General features: G+C 37.8%; 1 protein-coding gene across 1 annotated transcript in view; it reads left to right on the top strand.

Moving 5' to 3' along the window:
- The window catches only part of LOC140240835 (retinoic acid receptor RXR-alpha-B-like), a 100,576-nt gene that overhangs the window by 27,540 nt on the left and 51,899 nt on the right, over positions 1-21,137 (top strand). The window contains exons 2-4 of the mRNA XM_072320606.1: positions 12,997-13,134; positions 17,847-18,007; positions 20,020-20,167. Of these exons, the coding sequence (XP_072176707.1) occupies positions 12,997-13,134; positions 17,847-18,007; positions 20,020-20,167 (447 nt within the window). The remainder of the gene's footprint in view (positions 1-12,996; positions 13,135-17,846; positions 18,008-20,019; positions 20,168-21,137) is intronic.

Genomic DNA, 21,137 nt, shown 5'->3' with positions numbered 1-21,137 from the left:
CGTCATCCCTCGGGCATTTGATCCATGTGCTTTGTCTTCTTGAAGACACCATAGCTGTGCATATTTAAGGAGCTGATATTGATTTTCAGTGTGCATCTCATATTAGCAACATATGGTGAAGTATTTGTGTGGCAACGAAAAGATTTTTTTTTCTCCACATGAAAAGCAGAAGTATGAGGCAATGATTAATTGTCGCCATGGCAACATGAAGGAGTTCTCAGAGGGTAGAGCCATGTGTTCCCCATTTTGAGTGTAGTCAATCCATGTGTTGCAAAGATGACTTGTCTTGCAGCACTTTTGATTCATAATAGCTGGCCCAATTTATCAGCATGCTGCATGGGTAACTCCAGAGGTCCCTCTGCGGCCAGTATGTGAGTGTGTGTGTGTGTGTGTGTGTGTGTGCTCAAATGTGGTTGCTAAAGGGGAGTCAAATTAGTCATGAAGCAGAAAGATTAAGAAGAAAAGGAGGGATAATTACGTTGTTCTCCTGTAACACTTTATCTCCATGAGCAAGCGCTGTGTGGCTAATAAATTCAAGAGAAATAACTCTGAATTGTGAAAATAAATATAAAAAAGTAGAATAAAAAAGGAAATTACTTGACAAGGTATGTTTTACAAGCTCTTTTGCAACATTTGAATACCTGATTACTGATTAACCTGTGTAATTAAAGTGTATGTCTTCTCAGCATAGTATAGCCAAGTTACAGTCTACTTAATTTTTTTTTTTGATAAATATATTGGTACATTTCTTTTCTTTTTTGTTTGCTCTTTCTCAATTCTTTGGATTTATAAAGCTGACGTTTGTGTTAGATGAGCAAAAAACCAACATGGAGGCTCCTTACAGGCAGCTTCTGACCACGTGGCCACAGGAAGTTTGTTGACCTGTGTACAAGCATTACGGAAATTTCCCAAATTTTATGTCTGTGTCATTTCCATGGAATTCACTCAGTAAAAACAAGTGTCAATGTCATATTTAAGCAGCGAATAGGAATTTCAAAGGTGTTTTACTGTTGATATCCATTAGTAGGAAATAAAATACAAAGTTTGTTTGTTTGTTTGTTTGTTTTTTTTTTTTTGACCGATGTCAGGAAACTGGCTAAATTCTACTTGTCACTCTGCTAAAAAAGAAAGAAAGAAAGAAAAAGCAGCAACAACAAAACTACAGACGTGGAATGTTTGGTAATCAGTCTATAAATCATGTAAATGTTGGTTTGAAAATCACTGTGCTTTTAATCTCTATTTTTATAAGGAAGTTCAATTTATGATTTACCTGTGATTGATGCTGTGTTTAAAAGCAGGCAAACTTACAAAGAGGATATCCCCCTGAAACAGAAGTATTGCAACATAAAATTTGAGACAGGGTTACTCACCAAAGCCAGGTTGACCACTGCCAAGAAATTTTGTGATGGAGTCGTAAAGTGATATCCTATAATCCTCATGCCAAAGAAAGGCTCAAAGGGTGAGTTTCTTCAAACAGATTTAGCAGATACAAGGAAGATTAGTGAAATGCTCAGTGAAAGTTCAAGGAAATTTGGACAGTCGGTTCTGAAGTAAATTCTTGAGGTTTTTGGTGGTTCTCATGTGTAGCCGCCTGTAAACAATTTGTGACGTCATAGTAAATGATAGAATGAATGAAGCAACCTTTGACCCTTGCACATGATTCAACCCTATTTCAGACTTTCCTCTTCTTTGAGTATTAAAAAGCTGTCTTTACTTTAAATAGTGCATTTGCACTCTGAACCGAATGGGTCAGAGAGCTTTGAAGTTCACAAACAAAGTAGAGTCCCCTTTAATACATTGCCAGCCCTTTAAAAGAAAATGAGTACCATGGTATGCACAACATTTTGATGTTTTTGCTACAAGTGTTTACAAAATATTGTAGTAATTCCAGAGTCACATTATAGTCAAGGTAAAGTTCAATCTGCACCAAATCATTCTCAGTATTTTGTTTGGTTGGAGAACAAAATGATATCTTCTCTGTGTTGTACGCTGTGTGTGAGTTATCATGGATGAATGATGAGGTATCAATGTGTTTTAGCTCATTATTGAGCATAACATGACAAATAGCCCAGAGCAAAATTGAAGACACCCCCCCCCCACACACACACACACTCACACACACAATCCCAGCCATGCGGTGGCTGTGGTTCAGTTTTGAAATGAAAGCAGATTAGCAACACCCAAACAAACATGCAAACAAAATGTTGATGATTTGATTATGCAGAGTACAATACATTTTTGCTGGTATGGATACGCAAAATTCAAAACAAAGCAAAGCACAGCCAAAAACCCAACAAAAATGCCTCAGATCCGATCTGATCGTGCAATTCTGTGGTTATAGGTAGGGTGTATAATGTATTACAGACTTTAAACTGGAGAGATAGCAAGCAAGACAAGTCGGTTACCTCCCCAGTCAGTATCAATTGCGTGCGATGTAAAGTGTAAAGTGTGTGTTGCAGGAGAGCAGGGTTAGTGGACCGGAGCTCGTCAGAAACTGCCCGCCTCAATGACCCGAGATCACCCTGGAACTGTCCCAGCACCCCCCCCCCCCCATTAGTTGTCGAACGTTCCCCTCCTCTTTCCTTCACTGAGTTTGGCCGATCCTCCTCCCCGCCGGTGTAAGTGTGAAGGAGGTGTTAATGAGTAGTAATTACGAGTGGCCTGTCTCACAACGGCCCCTAATTGAATTCATGCTCTCGCCGTTCCTCATCTTTGGAAGGGCCGATCGGTATTTCTTGTATCTTTCTTCGTCTCCGTCTTGATTGGTTCCCGAACTTTGGACTCGTGGCAACACAGTAGTGGAGTTTGTGTGAGGATTTCGTAGGCTTGTCCCCTCTGCCTGTTGTTTATTTTTCTTCTCCACAGCTAGGTATCATTTCAGGAGATCAGAAAAATAGAGTATTAGGTGTCCTTTCATTTACTAAATTGTCATCACAATTGGAACAAAAACAAGAAAATATATTGAAGGGTGAGGTTTGGATGGTAGAGTAGCTGTGTTCAGCATGATAGTGATAATCTTGTCTTGTCAGTCACAAATTATATTTCATACAAATGCCAGTCTCATCTCTCCGGCTCCATGTTCATGGACATTAGATGACTGTTCATATGCTGAGATCAACAATCGCTACACTGAATGTTGATTTTTTTTTTTCTCTTTTTCTGTCTTCACAATTGCCCCTCCCATGCTTTTTTTTTCTTTCAGTGTTATTGTTTATTTGCTTGTCAGTGTTGTTGTTTGTGTACAAGGAAAGATACAACCCTACAATGTATGTGTGCCTTGGAATCAGGACAAATGTAACACTGAACATGGTTTTGGTTCGAGACTTTCCAAACTCATTTATAAACATTGTGAGAAACATGCTTTATGCCGTTCAAATTATTTTTGGAATTTTTGGCTGAAAGCTGACTCTCAAAGCATATTTCTGTGAAATTTACGGTAAACGTTGTTATTTTCACGAATGAGGAGGTCATAGACATTTTCACAAGATTTTGTTTTCGCGTAATGACGCCGATGCTAACGTAAAGGCGCTATACATGGTGACACTGTTATTTGTTGTAAAAATTCATGATCCAACTGTGATTCGCGAAAATCACGAAAATTAAACCCTTGCAAAATTAAGAGCTTATCTCCCAGTTGTGCGGCCAATCTCTGTCCAGAGTTGCTTTCTTATTAAGTGTCAGAGTGGCCTTATTACTGGATTCATAACCACGATGGTGAGAGATGTGGTCGCAAGTTGCTGCAGCCTACCTTAGAGTGGATAATACCCTCAATCTTGGCTGGCATGTGTGATTCATGGTGGGATTCTCCATGTTGTAAGAAACAATTTATACTCTGAGTTGTGTTGTTGCACCGTAATGGGATTGGGATACAAAATTGTACTTCCTCCTAGCCGGTATGACTCTTGGCACAACTTGACTTGAGTTTGAAGGTGAATGAATACAGACTGTCCCGTACTTTAAAGTATAAAACCCATGTGTCAGGTACTATCCTATAGAGTCATCTAATAGGTACAATACATGTAGTTACAAAGTGTATGACAGTTTTATGTATGCAGCAATAGTTCATGGGTGGATTGATCAGTCTGTAATTGGAGGCACCTTATTATGGAAGGCTTTATCACAAAGAGTTCACAGTCACATACCATCAACCATGAGTTGCACAGCTCAACTGGTTGGTCCTTGTGGGCACTTGCAACTTGATTATGTCTGGATAATTCTTCTTGGTCTACGAATGTTCATCGAAAACATGCAGTGAACAAAGTGCAGTCATATCTTGAGAGGTGTCATTCAGAGGTCTAAAGTCCATCGCTAACCCCTATAAAGTTTTCTCTCACAGAAGGATTTTGTTTGCAAAGGCTACATTAAACCTTGGTTTACTTTAACCTTTGGTGATCTAGATTGCACACAAGTGCGAAATCTTCTATCAGAGGACCCGTTTTTACTGGGGAATATTGTAACATTAAATAGTCATGGTGTTTGACCTTTCCTATTCACACAGCCATGAGAAATTGTGATGTCATCAGTCGAGAAGAAAATCGCAAGTTTTTTGCCGCCACAGCATGCACATGGATTGGCTTGGCAGTGTACTGCATGCAACTGATGTGACCGTAGCATAATTAGCTGCTAGTACTTGAACGGCAATGTGGCGATATTTCATTGTAGGTGTGATTGGCGTGGTAATCACAATGCAGGCAAGCCATGATCTGCTTCTTTACATTCTTTACTTCAGACCAGATTATTATGCACATTTTTGTATGTAATGTACACATGTGGATGTATGCACTGCAGATAGATATTATGAAACAGCTGAGCGAAACTTCTCAAATTAGCAGCCACTTTGATAAAGAATAGTAACTCAGTGCAAACTGATAACTGCGATGGAGTTGGTATCACAGTAGTGTGAAATGATCAGTGTAATTTTACTGTTACAAAAAGTAAATATGCTGTCAAATTCACACTAACTTGTAATATTGATGGCAGTTTGTGAATTTCATATCATTCACCCAGATAAGATTTTTTTTTTTTTTTTTTAAGCTTGACAAAATCCAATCTCTGTATTTAGATGTATAATTTATAAAAAATGAACAATGTCTTGATATCCTACTTCTATCATACATGATGCCTTGCGCATAGCGTGCCAAGGATTGGAATCTGCTGGAGGCTCCCCTGAAAACTGTCAATATGTCTCCTGATGACATGGCAACGAATATCAAAGTCTCTCGGGTTATGAGGGGATTATTTTAACACACTGAGATACATGTATCTTTGTTGCATACAAATGTTAATTGGAACCTACCAATGAGATTCTGATGTGGGGATATTGGCAGCCCCCCTGTCATTAATAGCACTTTGATACCACCTTGAGAATAATCTGCAGGTAGTCAACACATATATTACATAATCATGTAATGGACTCTGTACAACATTACCTGAGCGTACCTCAACCCCTAATTTGTATAACATGGAAGGCAGGGAAAAGACAGTGACAGATTCTGATTGGTTCATAAAAAGAATACAACTGTATTACAAACTGTAAATCTCTTTACTGTACAATTTTCTTGCTTTGTTGTGATTTTTTTTAATGTGTTTTTAAAGAAATGTACTTCATAAAGAGGCTCCTGTATTGCTTGTCATCTTAGTTTGTTAGCATTTATTTCAAAGGATACTACACTGTATGTACATAGATCTACAGTTTCATGTCATAATGGAATTTGTATGATTGGAAATGATTGAATATCGAAGAAGCCAACTGGATATGATCTTAGGATTGCCTGCATCTACCAAACACATTGACGTGTACAACCTTGGGGAAGCAAAAGAAATGTTGACCTGATAGCTATCATTTTCATTATTAATATTCTGATAGTGCATGTACTTGAATGGACCCTTGCCTTTTGTTTGTGCACAGTTGTGATGTGTATATTGAATGACAGGATAAAAAAAAAATCTCAAGATTTTTTGCTTACAGAGTTCACATGATATACTAGTCATGGTGTGATTTATTGCACTGTTTGGCAGATTATTGCGACAATTCAGAAATATGATTTTGAATTTCAGAGCAAGGAGGGGAGGTGTTGCTTCTTTCTGAGTTCATATCAATCGCTCATGAGCTGTAAGTAGCTTGCTTTGACCGCAGTGTGAGCACTTGAGGGGTGCATTTTTTCTCTAGAAGTGGTTGAAAAGTCACCGTAAGCTTCGTCCCCAAATCACAACTTGGAGGTCAATCCGTACATGGCACTGTTTCATTCCATGATTCTGTTGAATCATGATTGGAAAATGTCTCCGGACTGTCATTTCAATCATGATTGGAATAATGATTGAAATCACCCTCCGTGATTCCAGTTTGCATTCACACGGCAAAAATGCGTAACTCTAATGAGGATGATTCTGGTGATGCGTCATTACAATCATGTTTCAAATTGTGCACTCTGTACGTGTGAAAGCACCCTGAAAACATAATTTTACATGTGCCATATCAGGTTCATTAGAAGAAGAAGGAAGGAAAAAAAAGATGGATCCTCAGTCAGTTTCTGTCTGTTCCCTCAGGCGGTAGTGACAGAAAGAAGTAAGATGTCTTTACCAAATGCAGAGAAATCACTGCTAATTGCAATAACTTTTGGAGCTTTTTAAATCATGCACACAACTGCCTCAGCCTAATGCACTAGTCTAGAGATTCAGACCCCCGAAAGTAATCAGCGCTGTTCAAAACAACGTCTCTGGTAAATGGTTTTGTTAATACAATATACAATGTGTCATACATGTCACAGTACAGTGATATTATGGCAGGAGGAGAACAACTGAGCGATTCAACCAAATTATGGAAAATTACAAAAATGTATAGATGTTTTGTTTTTGTTCTTGTTCATGCCAAACACAGTTTTAGATACAATATGCGCCGTGGTGTTCCAAATCTGTTATCGTACCATATTGGAAGGGCTGGTAGGAGAAGGCTTCTAGCGTTAATATTTTCAGGTACATGCTTTGATATCTTTCATTAGCTCGTCATGGTGAATGTTGCTTGGCCAATAAATATCACCAGTAGAGCATCTTAGTTGAGAGCCTACTTTGGCCCAACATCTTAACATGTATAGCATAAAGTTCTCTTCTTTTATCTGCATTATGTTTTTTCCTTCATCCAAAATGAATGTATTTGTGTGTGTGTGTGTGTGTGTGTGTGTGTGTGTGTCGGGGGGGGGGGGGCGGTTATAGGGGGCTGTTTTGTAATATTCTTCCATTTGAGTGCTGGCTTCATGCTTGAAGATTTACGCTCTGTTTTTGTGTGGTTGGTGGCCACTTTACTGGGTTAGCACCGTGCTCTTTGCGATAAATAAATGAATGGGGGTCTTCTACGTGCACAAGTTGTGACTCTCTCACACAGGAGACCTTTATTTTATGGCCTATCTGAAGGACAGTATTTTTGCCTCTTATTTTCTTTGTAGAATTAGACTCTAATCATTAATTCCAATTATCAATGTCAAATCATTAATTTCTGAATGAGAGGAATACAAATGATAAGAAATTTCATTAGCAAACTGTGAGCATAGAATAACAGAGAACAGGTGATTATGGCATTGTGATCACTGAGGAAAATTGAAGGTAGGTAGATAGATAGAAAAGAGAAAAGAAAGAAAAAAAGATGGAGAGAAGAGAGAGAGGGGAGAGAAAGGGCAGGGGTCAAAGGTCATCTCGAGGTCGCTGTGAGAGTTATTTTGAACTGCCAAGGAGGTTTAAGTAGTGGATTTAGAGGTGCAGGGAAGGAATGTATGGGGATCGACATTGACATACCTTTCCACACTGTGATCAGAAGGTCACACTAGGCCCAGGTGCATGCTGTGTGACAGTGGGGGTCATTAGGCAAACTACCCCAACATTGATATTACGGCTACAGGTGCCACTGTGTAATGTTTTGACTATTGGAATGTGTGCATTTGTATCTTACAGTTTTATGTGTTGGTCTGACCAATAGATAGGTTCCTACTCAGTTTTTTCATGTTTTACTGGTTCATTCCTAAAAAAGTTACTGGTCCGACAGTGATTTTTTACGCAGGGATTTGATGATACTTATTTCTTATTCCATTGCTCATTCTTGGTCATGAATTTGTAATTTTCTTTACTGGTCCCAATTTGCGATGTATCATACCTGCAGAATGGCATTGACAGTAGTAGTTCCTTTACATTTTTTTTTTTTTTTGGGGGGGGGGGATGCTGGGTAATTCTTTATTCGAATTTCGTTCAATTTCATATCACAGAAACAGAAATGTTCACAGAAACAAAAACAAAACATTATACAAAAGCAAAACATTATACAAAATAACATCCCAAAAGGGATACTTAAAACACACACAGACACACACACACACACAGACACAGACACAGACACACACACACACACACACAAATCTTTAACTTGTGAGTTAAATTTCATGTGCACAGTCTGTAAAGTCTAGAGTGGTTTATCTTAACCCGTTGAAGACGAGTCCCGAGTATACTCGGGCATGTGTCTATGGGAAATGCGTGTTGTAGCAAAATCAAACCGTCCTCAACGGGTTAATAGTGTGATTAATGATACTGCCTTCCTGTAAAAGCTTTGCCCAAAGATACTGTAGCTGCACAAGATTGTGACACATTGACTTTACACATTATATACACGCAGTTCCACATGCAAAGTGTAAAAATAGAAAAGAAGTAAAAAGGTAATGGTAGTATATTTCCAGGAAGTCATGAAAGATACACACATTTTTTTTTTTTTTTTTTTGGTTTGTGTTTTGCAGGTTGGGTGTAGTTAAAACATGCCTGGTTTTGATATGATGAGAAATATTGTTATTGTTTCAGTATGGTAAAACCAGCCTTTTCTCCATTATTTTGGAAGAAGAGAAATTGATTACAATGGCAGTAAGAAGAGCTATTTATAGTGCCTTCAGCATTTTCCACATCGTTTGCGAAACCTGTAGTTTCAGCGGGTGAATGCACTAATTCTTGCTCGGCTCGAGAACAAAACACTGGTTTTTGATGAACCAGTATTCTGAGAGGGCAGATCTTCACAGACTTTTGGTCACATATATTTCATGCAAGTTTATGTTTTCCAAGTATCATGGGATTGTTTATAATACCAGCAAGATAAAGTAATAAAACCATGAGTGCTGTGTATGTTACTTGTATGTGGTAAGTTTTTTTTTTTTTTTTATACCTTCTCTTCTGTAATGATGTTATTACTGCAAAATACAGGAGTTACTTCTTAAAAGTTTATGGTTACTTTGTGAATAGGTAAGACGCTTTGCAATAGTCTACAGGTATATAAATATCCGTACATTGTGTGTGTGTGTGCAAGGGTAGAATGAGCTCCACCGATCTATTCAATATCATGGACACATAAACCCTCGAATGTTGACAACACAGTCAATTGAGGGTGAAGAAAGGTCAACAGTAAGTTGTCATGTCAGAGCAGGTTTTAGCTGCCCTAGCCACTGTGTGCACGACCTTGAGCTGAGTGCACGAAAAGGTTGTCTAACCTCCCTGATTCTTCTGGGTATGTGTGTGTATGTATGTTTGTGCGTGAGCATGGCTGGGTATGCGTATGTTTAGTCTAGCACGGAATGACATTCATGTCTTGTATCATAATGCTTCCAAATAACATACATAATGTACCACTGTGGTCAAGATGCTGTAACGATATCATTAAATGTCTATCAGCCACACCGGTCATTTGTATTATGGGTAGATGACTTTGAAGACATCTTCCCTTCTTTTGGAGTATAATTTTGTTGTCCTCTCCCCCTTATGGATTTTAAAGGTGCTATCAGTAATTCAACCATTTTATTTCTACATGGATTGTTAAAATGGCATTGCGATATTAGATTATTGGTTTTGATAAATTCAACTTTGAACGAAAATTGACCTAAACCACAGAGTGATGTGAGATTTTAAGTGAAATACATTCATTCAAGAAATACTGATATTCATCTCTATTTATTGAGCAAGTGCTTGCAGACATCTGTGCAGATCTATACAAATGTATATTGACCTCCACGTTGTATGTGTCAGGTGTCACTATCCCATGATGTGTTTTAACATCTGCGTGCAAAACTTGAAATACACATCATACGATATGCAGGATTGATTACAGTATCTTTTTTTTTTCTCCAGAAATATGGATTTTGCTGCAGGCAGCAGAACTTACAAATGTAAGGATATCTTTTTGAAAAGTGTATTATGTAAAGTGCATTGACTGTGTTTTCCTTCCTTGTTTGGATGTGTATTATGTTTATTTTTATTGGGGGGGGGGGAGGGATGAGGGATTATGTGCCAAGAATAGTAATGGTATTCTTCAGGACAATTGTGCACAAAGATACACTTTGAACTGTAGACTGAGATATGTGCTAAAATAATCTTTAGATTTGTGCCTTTGTTGATTTGACTTTTCATTGAAATGATTGACTGTAATGCTCCTCAGTGTACATTGTATTTCAACCAGTAAACTAGTTGTTAATCAAATCAAATGTACCTAAAGATTTTCAAATGTTCTACGAGTTGTTATACAGTGTAGCTATTGTCCAGGTGGTTCAAAGTTTCAGAATAGTGACATTTCTAATGCGATTTTGCTATTGCAAGCAATATCACATAGCATTAAAGAAGATGCACTTTCCCATCAATTTACTGTAATATCAGAAAACAAACTTTAAAAAGTCAAATAAAAAGTGTGAACCTCCACACATGTGTGTATTGTACAAAGAATGCTCAAAATATCTATATATATTCCTCACTACATTAGCCTACATGTATGTATTCTTGCGGTGGTTATACGGCATAATTTGTGATATATTTGGTCATTTTTCTGTTGCATAGCAAGTTCAGTATATACTGTGTATCAGCACTTATTTGTGCTTAAATTGCCTTGCTTGAAATGCATTATGTTTTATCCTTTGCCTTAACTATACACAGCCCAGTCGCTGTACATGGTACGTCGCGACAGGGCTGTACGAGCGCGACCACCAACCACTAGGAGAGCGACGTAATCGTATCACGATAGCTTTGAATTTTGATACTTATGTAACATCATTTTTGTCACCTCAAACTCATCAAGTATACTCTTCAATATTTACTCTACATCTGATGCTATCAGTATTCAAATGTACGCAATGAAACTTACCGAAATTGATCATCATATCCAGCATGTCCACACGGTACACAATCTTTCACGCCAGGCCTAACTACATGTATACACAGCCCAGTCGCTGTACAGCCCTGTCGCGACGTACCATGTACAGCGACTGGGCTGTGTATAGTTACCTTTGCCTCAATCATTGAAGTGATATAGTGATCTATTGTAATGATGATACCTCAAAGGGAATGTCCATCCTGATACAAGTTATATTGACATGATGTTTGTAATCTTCAAAGTTTTAAACTTCAGTGGTTACAGTGTAGCATAGTTTTGAACTACGACATGCATCCACACTATACCTAATCTTAAAAATGAAATTTTCGAGTGAGAGTCGCACTCGATGATTAAACCACAGAACCGGAAGAAATATATTCAAACAGTGCTAGCGATGAACCTGATAATGTGTGACGAAACGATACAGTAGCATGCAACATGCACTGGAGCTTGACTTGGCAGCTGAGGGGAATAGGGTTCACTTAAAGGTCACACAAACTTTTGAGTTTGTTGATGATGGTGTCATCACAATGTTACACTAAGAAAGGGGACCTCCAGCAGCTTGTAGATAGAGTGTAAAATCGTAGATGTCTTGTGCTTCTAATCATCAACTTATCTTTAACCCGTTGAGGACGAGTCCCAAGTATACTCGGGCAGGTGGCTATAGAAAATGCATGTTGTAGCAAAATCAAACAGTCCTCAATGGATTAAGATCGCTAAACTTTCAAGTGCCTCTATGCGGGGCTAGACTACGAGCTAATCATCAAAGATTGAAACTTTGAGCTAGCCTTTAAGTTTAGAAAAGTTGTGTGAATTTAAACATTATGGTTGCCTTCTACAAATGTGACAACAGAAAAATCAGAGAAGAACTTGTAGATCAGTGAAAATCTAGGAAAAACTGATGAGACACACAAAAAAAGTACTGTTGTGAACAGTGAAATAGAGTTTAGAGATTAAAACAAATTGGCAACTGTGTGTGATATAGATGTGGAACAGCTCTTCTTTTTTCTTTTTCTTTTTTTTTTTTTTTGGGGGGGGGGGACAAAAAGTTCCATTTTTCTCCTGAGAAAAAAGAATTCTTCCGACCTTTTCTTGCTATGTGATAGAAGTACCAATAATACATTTTTGTGTTTTCTCCTCAACATATTAAAATTTGTTAGTGCCCAAATATTTGAGAAAAGAATTAAGATTAGGGAAATTTTGTGTACGAGACAAATGAAGAACTACTCAAAACACCCACATCCCACTGAGTTTGCCAATTTGTTTTACCCTCCAAACTTTTACAATTCATAACTTTTTAAAATAAATCTCTTCCCCCCTAAGATTATCACTTATTTCTGCTCTGATTTTTCTGTTTTCACCAAAAGCAGTGTAAGTAAAAATCATGATGAAATTTTCCCAAAGGACTATTATTGATGCAATATTGTCAGGAGAATGGAAAGTTAAATATTAATGATTAATAAATTACAAAACATAAAAAACAGAGTTGGATTTGTCTGTCTGTCAAAGTCAACTTAATTGTGGATTGGGTTGCTTTCCTGTCATTGGCTTGCATTGCCTAATTACTTTTAGGAAAGCCTGTGTACAAACAAGCTGTGAAGTGAATGATTGTACTCATTTCTCAGAATGAACACGTCAAGGCTCATGAATGCCGCAGATCGTCAAATCCGTCGATTACGCCGAGCAATCCTTGCCACCGACTGACGCGATTCCCTGGGCGTGAAGTTCCAATTTGTATGATAATTGCCTCTTTTATAGTTGTTCTTTGTTTATTTGCTCATTCATTCATCTGTTTTCCACTTTTCTTCTTACCCCCCCCCCCCCCATGGCTCGTCCTCCAGACTCGATGAAGTCCATGCCTCTTGGCATGCCGCTACCCACGAGTACCATGGGGTCTCCCTCGCTGTCCAGCCAAGGTCTTAGCTCACCTACCCTCTCCTCACCGGGCCTACTACACACAGGAAGCATAGGAGAATACCGTAAGCAAACCACATCATGTGATTTTACTTCATTTGTTTGTCTGGATTTAGTTATTTATTTATTTATTTAGTCATCATTTAATTAATTACAGTAATTAATTTATTTATTCATTTGTTTATTTATTTTTTATGTATTTATTTGTTTGTTTGTTTATTCATTTATTTATCTACCTATCTGTATTCATGTATTGTCTCGTTTTTAGTTGATAAAATTCCTTAGTATATTTGTATACCTATCTTTATTTGCTTCTTCATTTTATTTTTTATTTATTTTGTTTATTTATTCTTTCATTTCTTTCATTTCTTTCTTTCTTTCTTTCTTTATTTTTCTTATGTACTTTTGTATGTATCATTGATTTTTGTATGTATCATTGATTTGAGTGTAATCATGCCATTTTATTTCTTTTTTTTTTTTGGGGGGGGGAGCTGGATGAGGACGTTTTGTTTGTTATAAGCTACAGTAACGTGGGATGATGTATTAAAAGCACTTGCCACAATAGCGGTATCATGCTTTCAAGCCTGAGGCAGCATTTCCTGTTGTCACCTTTTAAAATTCTCAAGTAGAAAAAATCCATAGCTCTCAAGAGAGATTCCACGAAGGTTTCATTTTCTGATTATTTTTCCATGAAAACTTCTTCAGTAGTATTCCTCTCCATATGAGAATGCTGTTTTTGTCTCTCTTGCGTAGCGGAAATAAGACGTAGATGTCACTTTTCCGACATTTTTCTTGTCGGCGTCGTCACTGTCAACAATTTGGTGTACTTTCCATAACACCCCGTGGTGTACTTTCCATAACACTCCGGAGCTTTGAGCTATAACCACCAAATGCACACCTTTAGGAACATAGCCTTAAAGGATGCTGGTCAAGTTCAAGTAGTGGTGAAGTATGACAAGGTCAAAGGTCAAAATGTCAATGAACTTTCCATGAGGAGCACTGTATATATTGTGATGTACTCTCAATGTTACACTTTCCACGGCTTTGAGCTCCGACCACAAAATTCTCACCACAGGTACATCACCTAAAGATGCCTGTCAAGTTCACATATTGGTGAAGTCTGACGTGGTCAAAGGTCAAAAGGTTACTCAACTAACATTGAAAAACACTATATATTTGAAAATTTGTGATCTGCAAGCAAGACACCGCTTGGCTTTTGCCTTGTTATGAGCTTCTCTTACAGTGAGAGTTTGCTGTCAGTATGAGTGGAAGAAAGTTGCAAAGGAAATCCCAAGAAATGGCGGATGTGAGTTAATAAAGCTGTATGATTCAGGGTGATATACGTATTTTGCCTAATCCTCCCATACAGCTTCCAATTTGTATATTGAGTCATTCTATAACCAATATTAGGAGTGGAAGCATGTTGCATTCCATTTTTCTGATGCATCACTGTATAAAAGTGCCTGTGGCTTTAAAGGCACAGTTTACCTTTGGAAGCAGTGATTTCAAAAAATTTTGAGTTATCACATTTGTGCATATAGTGTATGCATAGGTCAGTTGTATCACAAAACGTCCTATCATATAAAAATTTTGCAATATAACCTAAGATATAGGGAGATATCGCTGTGTTTCTCATTGTAACCATAACTTTAAAATTCTATTTTAACTATTGTTCTTATTTCGTGAATTTAACAACACTTAACATTAATTATACTGATTCAAATTTTTACATTGGTTGTTTCTATCCCTAATGCACATTTTAGAACTATTTTGAAGCACTAAAGCTGGGTTTGTGTTTCATCTGCAAATCGTAAATTATGCCTTTAAGATGTGTGTTTGTGCTTGTGTGTGCATCATGTGTGTATGTGTGTTTATGCTAATGTTTGTGTAGAGCTTGCAAGATGACTTTTGTCAACAGAAAAATGCTATCAAATTATTATGACTTCATTCGACTTCCTCTGACCAAAAAGTGACTTGTTGTAAGAGTCTCTTTGGGAGTAATTTCTATTACGTATAATACACTGTATAATAGACCTGCTGCTATGCCGCGGGAGCTTGCTTTCCCCTCCCTTTCTGGGCTGTCTTTCCAATTCATATTTTCTAAGTCCATTTTCTCCTTCTCAAATGATGTCTTACTGGGCATCAGACAGACCTGAAAACTTCTCAAAATCATCTTCCACCATCTGGCATTAACTCGTTGTGAATACTAAATTATGCCTCATGCAAACTGTATGTTTTGATGTGTGAAGGAGCGTGTCGTAGATGAAAGGTTCATTATTATTATTTATGAGTCTAATGGTCCCCTGTCAAGTGCATTTAAGCCCATATAGAAATAGGGCCTTGAAGGGAGATTTCCCATATCTTATACTTTATAGAGTATAAGTACCCACAATGCGTGTTTCACCCTGCCCCAAAAGAAAAGAAAAAGAAGAACAACAAACAAAATCTGATTCATGGTGTGATATCTTTCACTCACACCTGGATCCAGCAATGCATGAGATTGGTGTAATCTCAAGCAGGACAGAAGTATGCAGTATTTCTAGTCTTGTATCATCCCCTAAAAAAAAATCTGGAAGAAGGCAGTCATAATAGAATAGTAGTATAAACTGTGCATTTACATTTTTTTTTCAGGGGGGGGGGATTGGTATTGGTTGGTTGGATAATAAAGAGAAAAATATTGGTTTAGTGCTTTTGCTGTCAATATGGTCATCATGGTATCTGTGAAAAAAAAAAAAAAAACCCAGACAAACAAACAAACAAAAAATGCGGAGGGAATGGTAATAAATTGTGTTGGGTCTCCTGAGAACCTTTGAGTGAAATTTGAACTACATCAGTTTTGGTTATATGAGGAGGTGGAACAAATACCAAAGCAAAACAAAAACAAGAGACAGAGCAACCAGAGGGCTGAGCACCATCACATCACAACTGAAGATGATGGGGTGTTGGACTGTATCAGGGAGGTGGGAAGAGGACAAATCCACCTCCCTGGGTGTATTACTAGTTTGATTTGGCATGGATATTTATTTTCTGTGATGATGGGTCCTTAATTTTCAGCTTTGCGATTCTCAGTGTTCAGCCTCAGGGTTAATTTACGAATTGTTACAAGAAAACTCCCATGTCGTTTCCTTGTATTCGAGCTTTTTCTTACATGTAATCTAGGACAGATTAGGACAGCTAGCGTCATAATCTCAGTTTGATTTACTGTACAGCGACAGTTTGAGATGAGAATCTTAGTCTTTTGATTTGGTTTTACTAGTTCACCAAAGCCAAGGCTTTGCTGAAGCTAATGCAATGACTTGTTGTCCTGAGGTTTGGAGTGTATTGTAAATTGTACAGGAACTCTCCTGGAGATATTGTGCAGGTGTATTTTTGTTTTGTTTTATTTTGTTGTGTTGTTTGTTTGTTTGTTTGTTTGGTTTTTTTTTTGGGGGGGGGGCGGGGGGATGGTGAGATGGGGAGGGAAGGTGATTTTTCTAAACAAACTAGTAGAAATCCACCCTTGGGGATGGGGATAAAAAACCAATCAGAATAGGACTGTGTTTGTTTTAAAAAAGACAATGATGTATTTCTAAATGAGGGAAACTACCTCACAATTCCCAGTATAGTATTTGTAATAAAGTGAGTGCTAGGGGACACGCTTCCTCTCCCTCTCTCTCTCTCTCAAGTCGTGGGTATCTTTGCTGCACGAAATTGCCACGTTCTCATCAGAGTGACAACTCTAGATTTCTACTATAAATCCTACAAACACTGTAATCGAGAAAGATTTTTCAGAACTGGATATTTATAGTCACTACATCTGCACAAAGTAGAAGAGCCATGAATCACAAATAGGTGCAACAACATTTGCATGAGACATTTGTATCTTCTGAGATGTGATGCCATTCAAAATTATCATAGGAATTAAAGCAATATTAGTTTTTGATGATTCTAATATATATATATATATATATATATATATGTATTATATATACATACATATATATATATATATATATATATATATATATATATATATATATATATATATATATGTGTGTGTTTATAATGGTACTTGAGTTGAATTTGTCTCCCATGACAGAGATTTTTTATTTATCCTTATGAAATGCACTTAAATTGAGTGATGAAAATCATAATAGAAAAAAAGATACAACAGTAAACTACAGATATAGTATACAAATTTTACCTTCTTTGACTTGATAGATTAACTTGATCATCATGTACTATGAATATTCATGTATGTGTAAAGATGTTGCTTAGTGATTTTTTTTTTGTGTGTGTGATATTGAATGTTGAAAATGATAGTGATTAGATGTGAAAAACACTGCACTGAAATTGCACAAGGGCTTACAGATGTTGCCGAATTACATTGAAGCTCACTCTTTCACAGCTTCCAGGAAAGCATTTAAAAATATTGAAAGAAATTCTATTCTCCTGCCTAATAGTAGTTCTGAGTAGTGGTTGGATAATAGTACATGCATTGATGTAGATTATTATTCGTATAACCTCCAAATTCTTATGAATCATCAGTGCATGAACTTCCTGCACGACTTCACGCTGACGACCGTTCTTCAACTAGAAGGACACCTGAAGGTCGTATTTATGAATGAAGTTCAGATCCAGATATCTGATTCCTAAGAATGTGGACATCAGATGCATTATTATGTAACATTGACACAGTTGTATGGTGAGTCTTGGTATGCTTCATCAAGTGGAGCCTGTTTACTCAGTCCCACACTAGTCATTTGGTGTTGTGTTCCTTCCTCTCCACCTCAAGCAGGTCTCCACTCACCACCGATGCAGTCGCCCACCCTCAGCAGCCAGGGCTCCATGGAGGACATCAAACCCATCATCACCTCACAAACCGGCTCCATGCCGTTATCACAATCTGCTGTCTCCAGCATGACGGGCATGCACGGCCCACTGAACATCAATGTACAGGTAAGCCATCCCCCCCCCCCCTTCCTATCCGATCGACTATAAAAGCTATGACATCTCAAGGCCATCATGTCTATCCATCTGCATTAACCGTTCTTGGCCATCCACATCAAAATACCACTAACATTATTCACAAACGAATTGCCTGCGGTATTGAGTTAGTTAAAACAGAAAAGCATGCACTCTGTACAGGTGTCTATGATAGTAGTCTAATTACGACTGATACACAGAAGATTTCAAACACAAAACAGGGATAGTCTTAATCTTTTATGTGCTTTGAGTACTGATTGGCACAGAAAACCCTGTAGTGATGTATACACTGTCCCAAATCTCTGACACAGAAGTGGTTGATAAAGCTATTGAAATAATAGTAATAATGCCAAAGACAGTGGCAAAAATTGCTTGGTAGATCTAGGTTGGCTCCCATGGAAAATTTGAAAGATTTCGCAAAAAGGACAGCTCAGAGCTAAATGACAGAAAGGTACTTACCTCATTCCTGGCATGAGTTCGGTATTGCTATGTGGATGGGAATTTATGATGGCAAAATCCTAGGGTTATAATGTATTGTTATTGTAATGTACCCTCTTGTGTATGAGTGCAAAAGTGTATCACTTGACGTTGTGAGAGTAATCATTCCTTGTTATTATCATTCTAGAATATTTGTCTGTGTTTATGCTTATAATTGATTATGAGTTTTGGGGGAGTGGTTGTTCGATTTCCAGACTTTGTATAAAAATGGTTATGATTTGCTATGTTTGTATCTCCTATGCTGTGTTAAATTACACTTTTGGTTCACAGTCGTACTGCCAACGAACGCTGCCATTGTAGAGTACTTGTCCATCATTTTCTTATTCAATGTCAGACATGGAGCTCATTGCGTTTATTCAGAAGCCAGAAGCAAACTGCCATTGGCCAGAGATAGTAACTTGGTGTCATTAAGACATGAAAGAAGCATTTATAGTGGAAAGACAAACTATATGTGTAATGGCCAAACTTGTATTTGATTCTGTCAGCCATTGATGCGTGGTTCTCACTGTCGTGCAATCTGCCACGATTGGTCATCAGTAGCTGATCGTGAAATCTTTGTTCATGTCCTTCACAATATGCGCCACTATTGAAATTGTGGTCTGAATCTTGGTCTAAATCGTGCATGATCGTATCAGATCTTATTAGATCTGGAGGTCACTCGTGGCTATCGCGTTGATCGTAGACAATTTTTTAACTATCCAAAACTTTTCTATAATCATCACGATCGTAACAACTGACCTCAGGATCTGATATGATAACCGCGATTACTCCACGATTCAGACCATGATTTTAACTGTGGCGCAGATTGTGATAGACATAAACAAAAATTCCATGATCGAACACCAATTGCCAGAATATGTGACATGGACAGGGGATGGCATGAAAGTGGAAATTCAACATTTGCAAGGTTTGGGGACATCATTATGATGCCCCAAATAGTCATTAGTCTTTTTTTAAAAGGGACTGTACAGTGCTGGTTGAGGTGAGGATTCAGCTTGTAATGTTTTGTGAGATATTTAGAAACCACTCAATGAAATGTTAAAGAGCATATAATTCTATTATTAAAGGAGAATTACAAGTTTATTTGATGAAAATCGGTTTTGAAATGACTGAGATATCCAAGAACAAGGTAAAACAAAGAGATCCTGATAAAAGTTCGTGGCCTCTCAATTTCAGTAGGATCGCTTTCTTTGTTATCTCAGCTACTTTAAAGCCAATTTTCATCAAATAAATGTTGAATCCTTTTCGAATTACATGCTTTTTTATATTCCATAAGAGGTTTCTCATCATCTCACCGAAAAATGATATAAACCTGAATCCTCACCTCAGCCAGTACTGTACAGTCCCTGAACCAGGAAAAAATAGGTAAAGTCTTTTATCAAGAATAAGTAAAGTAATTGAGTGAGAATCAAAGTAAACCGATTTCGCCACAGGAGGGCGACAAATGCAGGCTTTGTCAGCAGCTTCTCATTGTTTGATCCCTGTAGTTACCACGAGACATTTTACATCTCAACGTGCAGGGCCATTTACACAACCCCTTCTCCCAGCCAGCACAATCTTCTATCAGTCCAGGCTCCATGCCCGGCACGTCAATCAACAAGAGTGTCTGTGCGGTATGTGGAGACAGAGCATCAGGTGAGCTCCCCTGCTTTCCCCTCTTCCATTCCCCCCCCCCCCTCGCCCCAATGCTCTTGAAGCTATCCTAGTGCCATTCGCACATACATGAAATGAACCCTTTTTGAAAATTGGTTCTCGTGATACATGTTGCAAAAGCTGCTCATTCATGTGTATGGATGAAAAAAAAAAAATGGTTAACTCTGATGATATATATGGCGATCTGAAAAATTGTTCCAGCTTTATTTCTTTTTCTTTTTTTTCTTTTTTTAATCGCACAATGATTGCCCAGCATGGCTCATGTGAACGGCACGTAAAGAAACCGTCAATTTGTTTTTAAATCCAACAACGTAACTGGCCACAATAAGTCCGCACACTAGTGTGCTGGGTTCACGTGCCGGTCATTTTTAAGTCCGAGCGCACAGCCTGCAGAATCAGTGCAGTTCATTTGCAGGCAAGTTACTTTTTTGTTTGCTGTGTGTGAACTTTGCCATCTAGGTGGCGAATGAAATGAATTTCGCAATGTGATGCAAAAACTGATAACTTGTGTATTTGAATGCTTCTACTGTATCATCAAACTAGCAGCCCTTCGTTGCCATGCCTCCCAGTGTTCTCTCGTCATTCAGCCGATTTTTGTATAAATTTGCCATCAATGTTCCATAGACTTCATATTTGTTGTTGGTGCATTGTCTGTCTGTCTGTTAAACATGTCTGTTTGTATGTATTGGTGAATATGAGAGTGGAGAATCATGGATAGCCAAATTCATTCACTGCCCACTGGGATACACTTAAAAATCACGAATAACACCGTTCAGCAAATAAGTGTGTTGAAGCATTATGCTTAAATCGGTAATGAAATATTCGCATGCTTTTATTTTCACGCTAGTTTCTGGTTGCACCAAATGCGTGAAAATGTCAACTCTGCAAAAATGTCCACTTTTACCGTAATTATGTAAAAGAAGATTGACATTTTATTTTGTAATAAATTAAT

This window comes from Diadema setosum, chromosome 17 (genome assembly GCF_964275005.1).
Source record: "Diadema setosum chromosome 17, eeDiaSeto1, whole genome shotgun sequence".
Lineage (NCBI taxonomy): Eukaryota > Metazoa > Echinodermata > Echinoidea > Diadematoida > Diadematidae > Diadema > Diadema setosum.
This window is presented reverse-complemented; position numbering and strand designations above follow the sequence as displayed.